The 15,668-nt window shown below is 37.1% G+C and overlaps 1 protein-coding gene across 5 annotated transcripts in view; it reads right to left on the reverse strand.

The window, feature by feature from the left end:
- COP1 (COP1 E3 ubiquitin ligase) overlaps positions 1 to 15,668 on the reverse strand; it is a 267,564-nt gene that overhangs the window by 165,809 nt on the left and 86,087 nt on the right. For 2 of the 5 annotated variants that reach the window (XM_036757416.1, XM_036757415.1), the window contains exon 9: positions 6,392 to 6,449. In XM_036757416.1, the coding sequence (XP_036613311.1) occupies positions 6,392 to 6,449 (58 nt within the window). Of the gene's footprint in view, positions 1 to 4,781; positions 4,824 to 6,391; positions 6,450 to 15,668 lie in introns of all 5 variants that reach the window. The other 3 variants (XM_036757414.1, XM_036757413.1, XM_036757417.1) reach the window with 3 other exon arrangements.

A 15,668-nucleotide genomic window follows, 5' to 3' on the forward strand; every position in this document is an offset into this window, starting at 1 on the left:
TCCCTCTAATGGGAATGATCTTTGGATTGGAAAAGACAAAAATAATGAAGTTAAACCTCCGATTAAACTTGATTGTCTCTAGTCATGTGACTTGGGTGAACTGTCTGTCTCAGGATACCAAAGAAACTAGCAAATTTGGTTACTGAGTCACTGTTAAACTGATGGTGGAAATATGACAAACAGGAGAGTAACCACAAGTCTGGAGATATGTAAGTTCAACAACAATGACATTAGCTAGAACGTGCTGAAAAGAAGAAATCATGGTTCACTGTTGATCTGAAGGGTTACTACTGGACTATTACCGAAATTTATTCTTACCTACAAGCACCTGAACATTTTTCTCAATTACTTGGCTAAAATAATAGATGGAAGGTTTTCAAATTTACATATTCACATTCAAATGACCCGGTGCACTCTATATGTGTATATATATACAAACACACACACACACACACACACACACACACACACACACACACACACATATGTATATTCCCTTTAGCTACCCTAATACTGAGGTCTCATGAATCATATACATCATCTTTCCATGTAGGAATGTAAACAAAACAGTTCAACTTTAGTTAAGTCTCTTGTGATTTCTCTGTCTTCTTTACCTTTTCATGATTCTCTTGATTCTTGCGTTTAAAAGTCAAATTTTCTATTCAGCTCTGGTCTTTTCACTGAGAAAGCTTGAAAGTCCTCTATTTTACTGAAAATCCATATTTTGCCTTTGAGAATTATACTCAGTTTTACTGGGTAGGTGATTCTTGGTTTTAATTCTAGCTCCAATGAGCTCGGGAATATCATATTCCAAGCCCTTCTATCCCTTAATGTAGAAGCTGCTAGATCTTGTGTTATTCTGATTATGTTTCCACAATGCTCAAATTGTTTCTTTCTGGCTGCTTGCAATATTTTCTCCTGTATGTGGGAGCTCTGGAATTTGGCTACAATATTCCTAGGAGTTTTCGTTTTGGGACCTTTTTGAGAAGGCGATTGGTAGATTCTTTCAATTTTTATTTTACCCTCTGGTTCTAGAATATCAGGGCAATTCTCCTTGATAATTTCTTTTTTTCCCCCTTTTTATTGATTTATTTATTTGATATATTTAGTTTTCAGCAATGATTTTCACAAGAGTTTGAATTACAAATTTTCTACCCATTTCTACTCTCCCCCCCCCACAAGATGGCATATATTCTGGTTGCCCTGTTCCCCAGTCAGCCCTCCCTTCTGTCACCCCACTCCCCTCCCATCCCCTTTTCCCTTCCTTTCTTGTAGGGCAAGATAAATTTCTACACCCCACTGCCTGTGCATGCTATTTTCTAGTTGCATGCAAAAACTTTTTTTTTTGTTTTTGAACATCTGTTTTTAAAATTTTGAGTTCCAAATTCTCTCCCCTCTTCCCTTCCCACCCACCATCCCTAAGAAGTCAAGCAATTCAACATAGGCCACATGTGCATCATTATGTATAACCTTTCCACAATACTCATGTTGTGAAAGACTAACTATATTTTGATCCTTCCTAACCTATCCCACTTTATTGAATTTTCTGCCTTGACCCTGTCCCATTTCCAAAGTGTTTGTTTTTGATTACCTCCACCCCCATCTGCCCTCCCTTCTATCATCCCCCCCCCTTTTTTTTTATCTTCTTCCTTCTTCTTTCCTGTGGGGTAAGATATCCAATTGAGTATGTATGGTGTTCCCTCCTCATGTCAAATCTGATGAGAGCAAGATTCACTCATTCCCCCCTCACCTGCCTTCTCGTCTCTTCCTACAGAACTGCTTTTTCTTGCCGCTTTTATGCGAGATAATTTCCCCCATTCTATCTGTCCCTATCTCCCTCTCTCAATATATTCCTCTCTCATCCCTTAATTTGGTTTTATTTCTTTTAGATATCTTCCCTTCATCTTCAACTCACCCTCTGCCTGCGCGCTCTCTCTCTCTCTCTCTCTCTCTCTCTCTCTCTGTCTCTCTCTCTCTCTCTCTCTCTCTATATATATATATATATATATATATATACACACACACACACACATACATATATACACACTCACATATATATACATAAACATATATATACATAAACATACATATATATATGCATATTCCCTTCAGCTACCCTAATACTGAGGTCTCATGTATCATACACATCATCTTTCCACGTAGGAATGTAAACAAAACAGTTCAACTTTAGTAAGTCCCTTGCAATTTCCTTTTCTTGTTCTTTTTCTTGATTACCTTTTCATGTTTCTCTTGATTCTGGTGTTTGAAAGTCAAATTTTCTATTCAGCTCTGGTCTTTTCACTGAGAAAGCTTGAAAGTCCTCTATTTTATTGAAAATCCATATTTTGCCTTGGAGCATGATACTCAGTTTTGCTGGGTAGGTGATACTTGGTTTTAATCCTAGCTCCATTGACCTCCGGAATATCGTATTCCAAGTCCTTCGATCTCTTAATGTAGAAGCTGCCAGATCTTGGATTACTCTGATTATGTTTCCACAATACTCAAATTGTTTCTTTCTGGCTGCTTGCAGTATTTTCTCCTTGATCAGGGAGCTCTGGAATTTGGCGACAATATTCCTAGGAGATTTCTTTTTGGGATCTATTTGAGGAGGTGATCAATGGATTCTTTCAATTTCTATTTTGCCCTGTGGCTCTAGAATTTCAGGGCAATTCTGCTTGATAATTTCTTGAAAGATGATATCTAGGCTCTTTTATTGATCATGGCTTTCAGGCAGTTCAATAATTTTTAAATTGTCTCTCCTGGATCTATTTTCCAGGTCACTGGTTTTTCCAATGAGATATTTCACATTGTCTTCCATTTTTTCATTCCTTTGGTTCTGTTTTATAATATCTTGATTTCTCATCAAGTCACTAGCTTCTACTTGCTCCAATCTAATTTTGAAGGCAGTATTTTCTTCAGTGGTCTTTTGGACCTCCTTTTCCATTTGGCTAATTCTTCCTTTCAAGGCATTCTTCTCCTCATTGGCTTTTTCGAGCTCTTTTGCCATTTGAGTTAGTCTATTTTTGAAGGTATTGTTTTCTTCAGTGTATTTTTCAGTATTTTTTTAGGTCTCCTTTAGCAAGTCATTGACTTGTTTTTCATGGTTTTCTTGCATCCTTCTCATTTCTCTTCCCAATTTTTCCTCTACTTTTCTAACCTGCTTTTCCAAATCTTTTTTGAGATCCTCCATGGCCCGGGACCAGTTCATGTTTTTCTTGGAGGCTTTTGGTGTAGGCTCTTTGACTTTGTTGACTTCTTCTGGCTGTATGTTTTGGTCTTCGTTGTCACCAAAGAAAGATGACAAAGTCTGAGACTGAGTGTGAGTCCGTTTTCACTGCCTGGCCATGTTCCCAGCCAACTTATTTGACCCTTGAATTTTTCTTCGGGGTATGACTGCCTGTAAAGAGTACTTTGTTCCAAGCTTGAGGGGCTGAGCTGTTGTTTTCAGAGATATTTCTATACAGCCAGCTCTGCCACACCAGCATTCCTCCTCCCCCAAGAACCACCAACCTAGACCGACTCAGATCTTAAGCAGGCTCTGCACTCCTGCTCTGATCCACCACTTAATTCCCCCCCCCCACCAGGTGGGCCTGGGGCCAGAAGCAACTGCAGCTGTAGTCCTGTAGCTGCCCCGCCTTTCACTCTGTCCCCCGCAGCTTTTTCCACTAACTTTCTCTGTTGTCTGTGGTGTGTGTGGGTTGAGAGGTCTGGTAACTGCCACAGTTCACTGATTCAGGGTGCTAGGGCCTGTTCCACCTGGCTCCTGGTCTAGTTGGTCCTGCCGCCACCCATGCTGGGCTCTGCTCCCCTCCGCTCCCAGCTCCATGAGCGACAGACCTCACCCAGCAACCATCCAGGCTGTCCTGGGCTGAAGCCCTGCTTACCTCTGTTATTTTGTGGGTTCTGCAGTTCTAGAATTTGTTCAGAGCCATTTTTATACGTGTTTGGAGGGACCGGAGGGGGGGAGGAGCTCACGCAAGTCCCTGCTTTCCAGCCACCATCTTGGCTCTGCCCCCACCATTAAATATTCTTAATGAATTAATACTTCCTACTAGTGATCATTCCTTCCCTTTTTAAAGACTCACAAACCATTGTTTTAACATTACATGCTAGAATTTTGTCAGGAATTGAATTCAAGTTTATCAGTCAATAATGTGGTGGGGAAATTTTTATCTTCTGCCTATCTTGGAAAGAAATGTGGTTGCACTTTCACTGATCCATATAGTATAGGACTCCCTAATACACACATTCCAACCTGAACCATGTGAAGTTTCCTCTAAAAAGTTGTATATTCCTATCATTATTCCTACATCCTTTGCTCTCATGTTGTTCTCTAAACTTAAAATTCTCTCCACCAATCTCAGGCAACTGAAACGATACACATCCTTCAAAGCTTGGTTCAAATGCCACTTCCTTTATTATGTCACCCTTATTTCCATGAGGAAAAGGACCATTTCTTAGTATCTGTATCTTCTGTAGCACTTAGCACAGGACATTACCAGAACTTAAAATATGTTTTTTGAACTAATTAAATAATACGCAATATAGTTCATGGAGGATAGAGGTCAAACAGTCCTGTGCTTAATTATGTTCACTATATAACATAGTAGATTTGTTTGCTGGAATCACCTCAACCAACGCTGATACACCTCTGCACTATATTAACTAGCAATGAACTATTTTAACTTATTTCAAAATGTGTAAACTAAAGACAAATTCTCATTTAAACTTCGCAAATCCAGTTACTAAGATTTCAATTGAAAAGCAAAATAGAAACTTACCAAGTAACTATGGAACCAGGTTCCTCTCAATACAATTGAACTCTGTGAATAAATCCTAAAAAGAGTCAGAGTACTTAATGGTTTGTCTGAATGCATACAAACCAAAAACTGCAGGACAACTCACTCTGAAGCTTATTCACAAGATCCTGTTAAATAGTATACTTAAATATTGATCAACAAGTAAATCCTTAACTAGAGAGTTAGTGTGTTAAGATTAAAAATCCAGGTTCTAGTATAAAGTTCCACATTAAAAAAGAAAAGATGGAAAGAACCTGAAAGTGTTTATTAAGTTCTGAAATATATCCTGTTCAAAATGTATTTCAATATAATCTTTAGCCTACTAGGATACATATATATGTAGTTAAGAGTGGCACATTCTTAACTTTTTGAAAGTCTAGTTCAATTTATGTCTGACCTCAAGCATTCAAAAAATTCCCGATTCTGAAATTAACAAACACCACAGGGGACTGAGCAGTCTATGGTTAAGTCAATTAAACTCCTTAAAACGAAAAGGAGAGAAAAAGAAATTCCCAAAGAAAGATGATTCAACGTGGTATTCAATTTACTATCTATATTCTAAATAAAATGGTCAATCCAATAAACATGTAAAAATCATAAAAAACAACCATAAGATTAACATAGATACACAAAATGATCAAAGGCAAACAATTCTCATCATCTCTAAGACAATACATCTTGTATCTATGCATTTATTACTTTCAAGTCTTTTCAGCATTTACTATTATTATATTTTCACAACAATCCAATCAGATATATAGTGTGTTATCATCCCCATATCATAGATGAGGAAAATATGGTATAAAGAAATTCCAAGAGATCAAACTATAGTCTTCCAACACCAGCATAAGACTCTGCAAAATGTTTCCCATAGTTAAGCTCACCATTTAAGATGACAAATATAAAATACTATCTAAATAGTGGAGTGAGTATCCCAACAGTTTTAAAGCAAATTTTATCGCTAGCATTCAAATTTCGCTATTTAATGGAGAAAATCACAACCTGATACATTACACAATTCTCTTATGTGCAAATTCAAAACTCCTTTATCATTGTTAGAGAGTCAATGTAAAAACTAGACATAACAAGATAAAGACTGCACAGATGTAAGAGGTGCTTCTTACTTTATAAAGTTTAATAACATATTTGGCAGGAACCAGAAGTATAATTTCATTATATTGCCTCACTATCCCATACCAGTTGTTCAGGAATACAAAAGTTCAAATTTTCAATTTATCTTAGAATATTTTTTCTTAATCTTTGTCGTCTGATCCTGTCACATTCTAATTTGTATAATATTTCTTAATGTAAATGTCGTATTTCCCTTACTGGAACTGTAGAAATTCCCTGAAGGTAAGAACTACTTTGTTTTCCCCATCTGTACTCCTAAAGCCTAACAATGTACTGCTACACAGCAAGTAATTTATAAAGATTTATTGAGATTTGCTGTTGAAACGATATTACCACTTTAAAGGGAGTTTTATTAATGTAATCAGACTTCTGAAGGAGTGTTCCAAAGCTCTTAGATTCAAGTGGTTACTTTCTGTCTCTTCTTTGTTAAAAAAAAAGGAACAATTAACTTAGCTTCTTACCTGAGAGCTCCCACTGAAACCTGGAGGCTGACTGTATTCCGTGGAATCAATAATACTACTGCAAAACAAAGAGAAAGAAATTTGGCTTTATCAATGGTGCTAATATTATTTTCTCAATGGAAAATTATCAATGGAAAATCCCAATAGCAAAGAATCCTCTAACAACTTCAATTTTACATGACAGAAAAAATTCACTACCTGAAATGCAGTAATAACCTGTTACCACCTCTTTTTTCCCCCACCCCAGATATAACAAACACTGTCCTGAAAAAATCCATATCAAATATCAACCATTAAAAAGTATCAGATTGATTTCACTAATTTATAAAACAAACCAAGGCATTCACTCCTGATCATCCTCCAAGAGAATTAACTAAAAGGAAACACCAAATAGATGAGATTTTGTCCCATCAAAGAAGCAGGTTTATTATTTTCACAAAGAGCCCCTCCTGAAGGCAACTTACTAGGGCAAGAGTTTATTTCTTCTCCATTAGACTCAGGTAATCATAACTGGTCTTCTGGACTCTAGTCTATCCTCTCTCAATCCACTCTCCACACTTCTACCCAATTCTCCCTTAATGTACCACTATTTCATCACTCCTCTACTCAAAAACTCTGTATTGTCTACAGAATCAATCTGGCTCCAATCCCCCTGTCATGTCTTCTCTCACACCTTTCTTCACACACCACTACACTTCATCTTCTACTTTCATTCTACTTTTTCTCAACTTTATGCCTTTAATGTCAGTTCTTATTCCTTCAAGGGCTATGCTCCATCTCATGTCAGAAATACCTCACCCTTTCCTTTAAGGACCAGAATCCTACAATATGTGGTTTACAAGAAACGCATCTGAAGCATAGAGATACACAGAGTAAAGATAAGGGGCTGGAACAGAAGCTATTATGCTACAGCTGAATTAATAATAATTAAAAAAAACACGGGTAGAAATCATGACCTCAACCACAAGAAAAAAAAATCTAATTAAGAGACAAGGAAGAAAACTATACACAATGAAATAATATCAATACTAAATATCTATGCACCAAATACTATAGCATCTAATATTTTTAAAAAGTGAAATGAGATAGTCTCAGGGCGGAGCCAAGATAATAGCTGGAAAGCAGGGACTTGCCTAAGCTCCCCCCCAGGTCCCTCCAAACACCTATAAAAAATGGCTCTGAACAAATTCTAGAGCTGCACAACCCACGAAATTATCAAGGAGAACTGCCCTGATATTCTGGAACGAGAGGGTAAAATAGAAATTGAAAGAATCCACCAATCGCCTCCTCAAAAAGATCACAAAAAGAAAACTCCTAGGAATATTGTAGCCAAATTCCAGAGCCACCAGACCAAGGAGAAAATACTGCAAGCAGCCAGAAAGAAACAATGTGAGTATTGTGGAAACACAATCAGGATAACACAAGATCTAGCAGCTTCTACATTAAGGGACCAAAGGGCTTGGAATATGATATTGCAGAGGTCAATGGAGCTAGGATTAAAACCAAGAATCACCTACCCAGCAAATCTGAATATCATGCACCAAGGCAAAATATGGACTTTCAATAAAATAGAGGACTTTCAAGCTGTTTTTGCATGCAACTGGCAAAGAAGATATACAGGCAATGGGGCATAGAGATCTATCTTGCCCTACAAGAAAGTAAGGGAAAAAGGGATGGGGGGAAGTGGGGTGACAGAAGGGAGGGCTGACTGGGGAATGGGGCAATCAGAATATATCCCATCTTGGAGTGGGGGGAGGATAGAAATGGGGAGAAAATTTGCAATTCAACATCTTGTGGAAATCAATGCTGAAAACTAAAAATATTAAATTAATAATAATAAAAAAATAAAAAAAGTTAAATGAGTTACAGGAGGAAACAGACAATAAAACTATACTAGTGGGGGACCTCAGCTTCTCCATCTCAGAACTAGATAAATCTAAACAAAAAAGAAACAAGAAAGAAATTAAGGAGGTGAATAGAATTCTTGAAAACTTAAGATATGATAGATCTCTGGAGAAAATTGAAAGGGAATAGAAAGGAATATACCTTTTCCTCAACAGTACATGGAACCTACACAAAAATGGATCATGTATTAAGACATAAAAACCTCAGAACCAAATGCAGAATAGTAGAAATATTAAATCCATTCTTTTAAGATCATAATGTAATAAAAATTACAATCAAGAAAAGGCAGTAGAAAGATCGATTAAAAATTAATTGGAAACTAAATAATGTAATCTTAACAAATAAGTATGTCAAAGAACAAATCATAAAAACAGTCATTTCATTAAAGAGAATGACAACAATTGGACAACATACCAAAATTTATGGGATGCAGCCAAAGTAGCACTTAGGGGAAAGTTTATATCTCTAAACACTTAAATAAATAAGATATAAAGAAAGAGCAGATCAATGAACTGGGGATGTAATTTTAAAAAATGAAGGAGAAATTAAAAATCCCCAATTAAATACCAAATTGGAAATCCTGAAAATCAAAGGAAAGATTAATAAAACTGAAAGAAAACTACTGAAGTAACAGACAAAATTAGAAGCTGATTTTAAGGGGAAAAAAGTCATAAAAGAGATAAATCATTTGTTAATTTGATTAAAAAATAGAAAAACAAAAATGAAATTGCAAGTATCAAAAATGAAAAGAGTTAACTCATGGTGAATGAAGAGGAAATTAATACAATTAATAGGAACTATTATACTCAATTATATGCCAATAAATCTAACAACTGAAATGAAATGGATGAATATTTACAAAAATATAAATTGCCTAGATTAACAAAAGAGAAAATAAAATACTTAAATAACTCAATCTCAGAAAAAGAAATTGTATAATCCATCAATGAACTCCCTAAGGAAAAATGCTTAGGACCACATGGATTCAGGAATGAATTTTACAAAACATTTAAAGAACAATTAATTGCAATACTATGTAAACTACTTTGAAAAACACTCTTTTATGACACAAATATGATGCTGATACCTAAACCAGAAAGAGTGAAACAAGAAAAATAAAACTACAGATGAATTTTCCTAATAAATATTGATGCAAAAATTTTAAATAAAACATTAGCAAGATTATAGCAATGTATGACAAGGATCACATACTATGACTGGGTGGGATTTATGCCAGGAATGTAGGACTGGTTCAAAACTGGGCAAACTATCAGCATAACTGACAATATTAATAACAAAAACAACAGGAATCATATGACAATATTAGTAGATGTAGAAAAAGCTTTCAATAAAAGATAATACCCATTCCTACTAATGCCATTAGAGTGCACAGAAATAAATGGAGCTTACCTTAAAACTTATAAGTAATATTCATCTAAAACCACCAACCAGAATTATCTGTAATGGGGATAAGCTAGCAGCCTTCCCAATAAGATCAGGGGTAAAGAAAAGATGCCCATTTATCACCACTATTATTCAATACTGTTCAATATTGTAGTAGAAATGCTAGCTATGACAATAAGTAAAGAAAAAGAAATTGAAGGAATTAGAATTGTCAATGAGGAAATAAAACTATCACTCTTTGCAGATAATCTGATGGTATACTCAGAGAATCATAGATAATCAGCTAAAAAGGTAGTTTAAATAATTAACAACTTCAGCAACATTACAGGATATAAAATAAACCCACATAAATCATCAGCATTTCTATATATTACCAACAAAGTCCAGCAGGAAGAAACGGAAAGAGAAATTCCATTTAAAATAACTGTAGACAATATAAAATACTTGGGAGTCTACCTGCCAACACAAACCCAGAAACTATATAAACACAATTACAAAACACTTTTCACACAAATGAAGTCATATCGAAAAAATTGGAAAAGTATTAATTGCTCATGGGTAGGCCCAGCCAATATAATAAAAATGATAATTCTACTTAAATTAATCTACTTATTCAGTGTCATACCAAACTACCAAAAAATTATTTTATAGAGCTAGAAAAAAGAATAACATTCAGCTGAAAGAATAAATTGTCAAGAGAATCAATGAAAAAAATGTAAATGAAGGTGGTCTAGCCACACCAGACTCTAACTATATGATAAAAGCAATAATTATCAAAACAATCTAGTACTGGCTAAAAAACAGTGGGAGATCAGTGGTATAAATTAGGTACACAATATAGTGTAGGCAATGACCACAGTAATGTAGTGTTTCATAACCCAAAGATCCAAGCTTTTGGAACAAAAACTCATTATTTGACAAAAATTGCTGGGAAAACTGGAAAACAGTATGGCAGAAACCAGGTACAGAGCAACATCTCACATCATATACCAAGACAAGGTCAAAATGCCTGTATGATTTACACATGAAAAATAATACCATAAGCAAATTAGGAGAGCATGGAATTGTTTACCTGTCAGATCTATGAATATGGGAAGATTCAGAACCAAAGAAAACAAAAAGAACATTACAAAATATAAAATAGATAATTTTGATTATATAAAATTTAAAAGTTTTTGCACAAACAAAACCAATGCAGTCAAAATTAGAACGAAAGCAGAAAACAGGAGAAAAAAATTTTATAGCAAGTATCTCTGATATAAGTCTCATCTCGCAAATATATAGAGAACTGTCTCAAGTTTATAAGAATACAAGTCATTCTCCAATTGAGAAATACTCAGAGGATATGTACAGGTAGTTTTCAGAAGAAATCAAAGTTAACTCCAGTCATATGAAATAATGCTCTAAATCATTATTAATTAGAAAAATGTAAATTAAAATAACTCAAAGATACCACATCGTGCCTATCAGATTGACTAATATAACAAAAAAAGGGAAATGACAAATGTTGGAGAAGACGTGGGAAAGTTGGGACACTAATGCACTGTCCGTGAATTTGTGAATTGATCCAACAATTATGGAGAGCAATCTGGAAATATGCCCAAAGGGCTATAAAATTGTGCATACCCTTTGATCCAGGAATACAATGCCACTGCTAGGTTTATATCCCAAAGAGATTTTTCAAAGAGTGAAAAGAACCTATTTATGTAAAAATATTTATAGCAGCACTAGTGGTAGCTAAGAATTAGATATCAAGGGGATTCCCATCAACTGGGGAAATGGCTAAACAAGTTGTGGTATGTGATTGTAATAGTATACACACACACACGTCTTCAGGGAGTGGTAGTATATTATAAGAAATGACAAGCTAGATGATTTCAGAAAAACCTGGAAAGACTTATATGAACTAATACAAAGTGAAGTGAGCAGAACCAGGAGAATGTTGTGAACAGTAATAGCAATATTGTATGATGGAGAACTGTGAATGACTTTGCTATTCTCAGAAATACAATGATCAAAGACAATCCCAAAGTGATGAAAAATGCTATCCACCTCTAGAGAAAGAACTGATGTTGTCTGAATACAGACTGAAACATACTATTTTTCACTTTTTTTGTTCGAGTCTTATTGCACAAAACAACTAATATGGAAATGTTTTTGCATGATTATACATGTATTACCTGTAGTGCTGATTGGTGGTTGTTGTCCTTTGCTCTCAAAGATGACAAAAATGACATCACTATGCTAGAGTCAAGTTTTGGTGTGTCCAGCTGTGGCTGATCAGACCAATATGAGCTCAGAATGTTCTACCACAGGTCAGGCACAAATAATCCATGTAAACATTTAGGGTGGATACTCTAAATCTGCACATCCTGTGTTTCCTTTGAGCTGTTTCAATCTGCTTTGCTCATAGAGCACAGCACCTTCTCTGATGTGGACATGCCATGCTGAGCGGTCCTGTGCCAGTGTCTCCCATGTCACACAATCAATTCCAAAGTTCTTAAGAGAGACCTTGAGAGTGTCCTTGTATCACTTCTTCTGATTATGATGTGCATGCTTGCCCTGTGTGAGTTCTCCATAAAATGGTCTTTTTTGGCAAGTGTACGTTTTGCATTCAAACAATGTTGCCAGCCCATCAGAGTTGCATTCTCTGAAGTAGATTTTCAATGTTTGGCAGTTTAGTTTGAGTAAGGATCTCAGTATCTGGTACCTTATCCTGCCAGATGATCTTCAGAATCTTCCTAAGACAATTCAAATGGAAGTGATTCAGTTTCCTGGCATGGTGCTGGTATACTGCCCAGGTTTCACAAGGCATATAACAATGAGGTCTGTAGACAACAACAATGGCTCTGCGACCTTCAGTTTGGTAAGTCAATCTAATACCTCTTCTCTCCCATACTCTCCTTTGGAGCCTCCCAAACACTGAGCTAGCTCTGGCAATGCGTGCATCAACCTCATTATCAATGTGTACCTCCCTGGAAAGTACACTACCAAGGTAAGTGAACTAATCCACAGCATTCAAAACTTCTCCATTTGCTGTAACTGCTGGTTCTACGTATGGATGGTGTGGTGCTGGCTGGTGGAACACCTGTGTTTTCTCAGTGTTAATTGTTAGGCCAAAATTAGCACATGCAGCAGAGAACTGATCCATACTTTGTTGCATCTCAGCTTCAGAGGCTGCACTGAATGCACAATCATCTGCAAACAGAAAATCATACACCAACACTCTCTCCACTTTGGTCTTGGCTTGTAGTCTTTTTAAGTTGAAGAATTTACTATCAATACAGTAGCTGACCTTGATGCCATGTTCATCCTCATTGAAAGCATTTGCTGAAAAATGTCATGCTAAAAAGCATGGGAGCAAGCACACAGCCTTGTTTCACTCCATTGGTGACTGGGGAGGCACAAGCACATTGTTGATTATCTAGAACCCACGTAAGCATGTTGTCATGAAACCAATATATAATGCTGATGAACTGTGGGCAACCAAATTTTGAAATAATTTTCCGTAAGTTCTCACAACTAACAGTATCTAAAGCATTAATCAAATATATAAATGTTGTGTATAGACCTCTGTTCTGGTCCTGGCATTTCTCCTGGAGTTATCAGGCAGCAAACACCATGTTGACTATTACTCAGCCCTTTCTGAAGCCACACTGGCTAGATAGATTACCATCTTCCAGCTGAAGGATCAGCCTATTAAGGAGGACTCTAGGAAGAATCTTGCCAGCAATGACTAAGAGAGAGACCCTCCTGTAATTGTCACAGGACAATCTACTTCCCTTACCTTTATAGAGATGGAAAATGGAGGCATGCCTGAACTTCTAAGGGATAACCTCCTCTTGCCATATAACCCGGAAAATTTCAGTCAGCTTTTCTATGAGCAATAGAACCCCTACCTTGTAAATCTCAGCTGGAACAGAATCAGCACCAGGTGCTTTGCCACATGAAAGGAGCCTGATGGCATTCAAAACCTCTTCTTCAGTGGAGATTCAGCAAAGGAGGGATTGACTTCAACCTGAGGTAAATGGTCAGTGGCTTCAGCATTGATTGATGATGATCTGTTAAGAACACATAGATGTGTTCAGCCCATCTCTCTAGGTTCATGTCCTTATCATTAATCAATGTGGCTCCATCAACAGTGAGTAAATGGGATGCACTACAGTTCTTTGGCCCATAAATAGTCTTCAGGGCATCATAAAAGTGCTTTGGATTGTTACTATCAGCAAAAAATTGAATTTCATCTGCCTTCTTACCGAGCTAAGAATACTGCATCTGTCTAAGCTTTGCTTGTACTTTACTTTTGATGGAATTAAATTCTGCCTTCTTAGAGATGGATGAACTATCCTGCTGGTAAACCCTGTGGAGTTCTCATTTTTCATTCAGCAGATTCTGAATTTCCCCATCATTTTCATTAAACCAGTCTTGGTCTTTGCAAATATTCTGACCCAGATGAGCAAATGCAGTGCCATACACCAAATCTCTGAAAGCTGCCCACTCTTTTTCTGCTCCATCATTGCCAACTGTGTGTTGGCTCAACTTTACCTCCAAGTTATCAACAAATTGTTCCCAATCAGAGAAGAGCTCTAATTTGTTGATTTTAATACTTCTGGAAGTCATTTTGCCTTGGGGATGCCACTTTTGTTGGATGCAAATATTCAGCTTGGAAAAGATAAGTCTATGATCAGTCCAGCACTCTGTACCACACATTGCCTTAGTCACTCTCACATTCTGTCTGTCTCTTCTTACGATCACATACATAGTCTATTAAATGCTAATGTTTGCTACGAGGGTGCATCCATGAAGCTTTATTACATTTAGGTAAATGGAAGACAGTATTGGTGATGAAAAGGACATGAGATGAATAAGGCTTCAGTAGTAAGTGACTACTGCTGTTGCTGTTTTTAATTCCATTCCTTCTAGGACTCCCTGCCAAGTTTGGTAGTCTGAGCCTACTACTCTGGCATTAAAGTCACCCAGAATTATAAGCTTGTCTTCTTTTGGCACATTGATGATAAAAGTCTCCAGGTCTTCATAAAATTTTTCCTTCACCTCATCAGGATTTGTCATTGTAAGAACATAAGCATAGGTGTCGGGTGTGTTCAGGGAAGGCTAGTACCGCTGGCGTGATGTCTACCGAGACCTTTTCAGGAACGCTTTCCATCTTTGGTATCCACCTGTTTCACCCAACTCTCACCTGTGGCTCCAAGAAGCTGCAGTATGCACAGTGGCCACACCCCAGTAAATCATTTCAGCAGACAGGCTAAGCTTGAGGGTAATCAAGGGGTCTTAAACCCATTGGTGAGTTAGGGGATGTCTACCACAAGCATGTGAAGACTTCCCCTAGCAGAATAGGTGGATGAGAAAAATTTGTTCCAACAGCTAGCAAGGCAGCTGAAGTAGGCGGTGTGGAGCACTTAGAGCTGGGTTACACGTCAAAGACGCCAAGGATATCCATGCATCTTGAGGTATTACCAGTCATCTTGATTCTGTCCTGCCACCGGACTGTGATGACTTTGGAAGAGAGAGTGAGGCTGATGACTTCATACAACTCTGCGTCACTTAAATCCAATTTATGCATAAATCAAAAGACATCACACATACCATTTTACCATTATACCTATCTCAAAGTCCTGTGGCAACAGGCAAGTGACAAAGCAGCAGGTACAGATACACTAGGACCTATAGTCACAATCCTGCACACAGGTGGCCCAGGCCATAGGGTCATTTCTCACTGGAAGCAGCAGTGGGCTTCGGCAGCGCCCTGGGTGTCTGAGCAGCCTTTTAAGGATCACACTGCTCACCTCCTGATGTAAGGAAGGGGCTAGAAAAGGTGCACTAAAAATTGCCTGCTTACCCAACACTGGCCTGATTACTGCAGCAGACAGGGAATCCCACTCTGAGGTCAAAACACACAAAGTTGTACAAAAAGGTCTGCGAAGACAATTCCACTCACTATTGGCACGTG

The sequence above is a fragment of the Trichosurus vulpecula genome, chromosome 4 (assembly GCF_011100635.1).
Source record: "Trichosurus vulpecula isolate mTriVul1 chromosome 4, mTriVul1.pri, whole genome shotgun sequence".
Taxonomy (NCBI): domain Eukaryota; kingdom Metazoa; phylum Chordata; class Mammalia; order Diprotodontia; family Phalangeridae; genus Trichosurus; species Trichosurus vulpecula.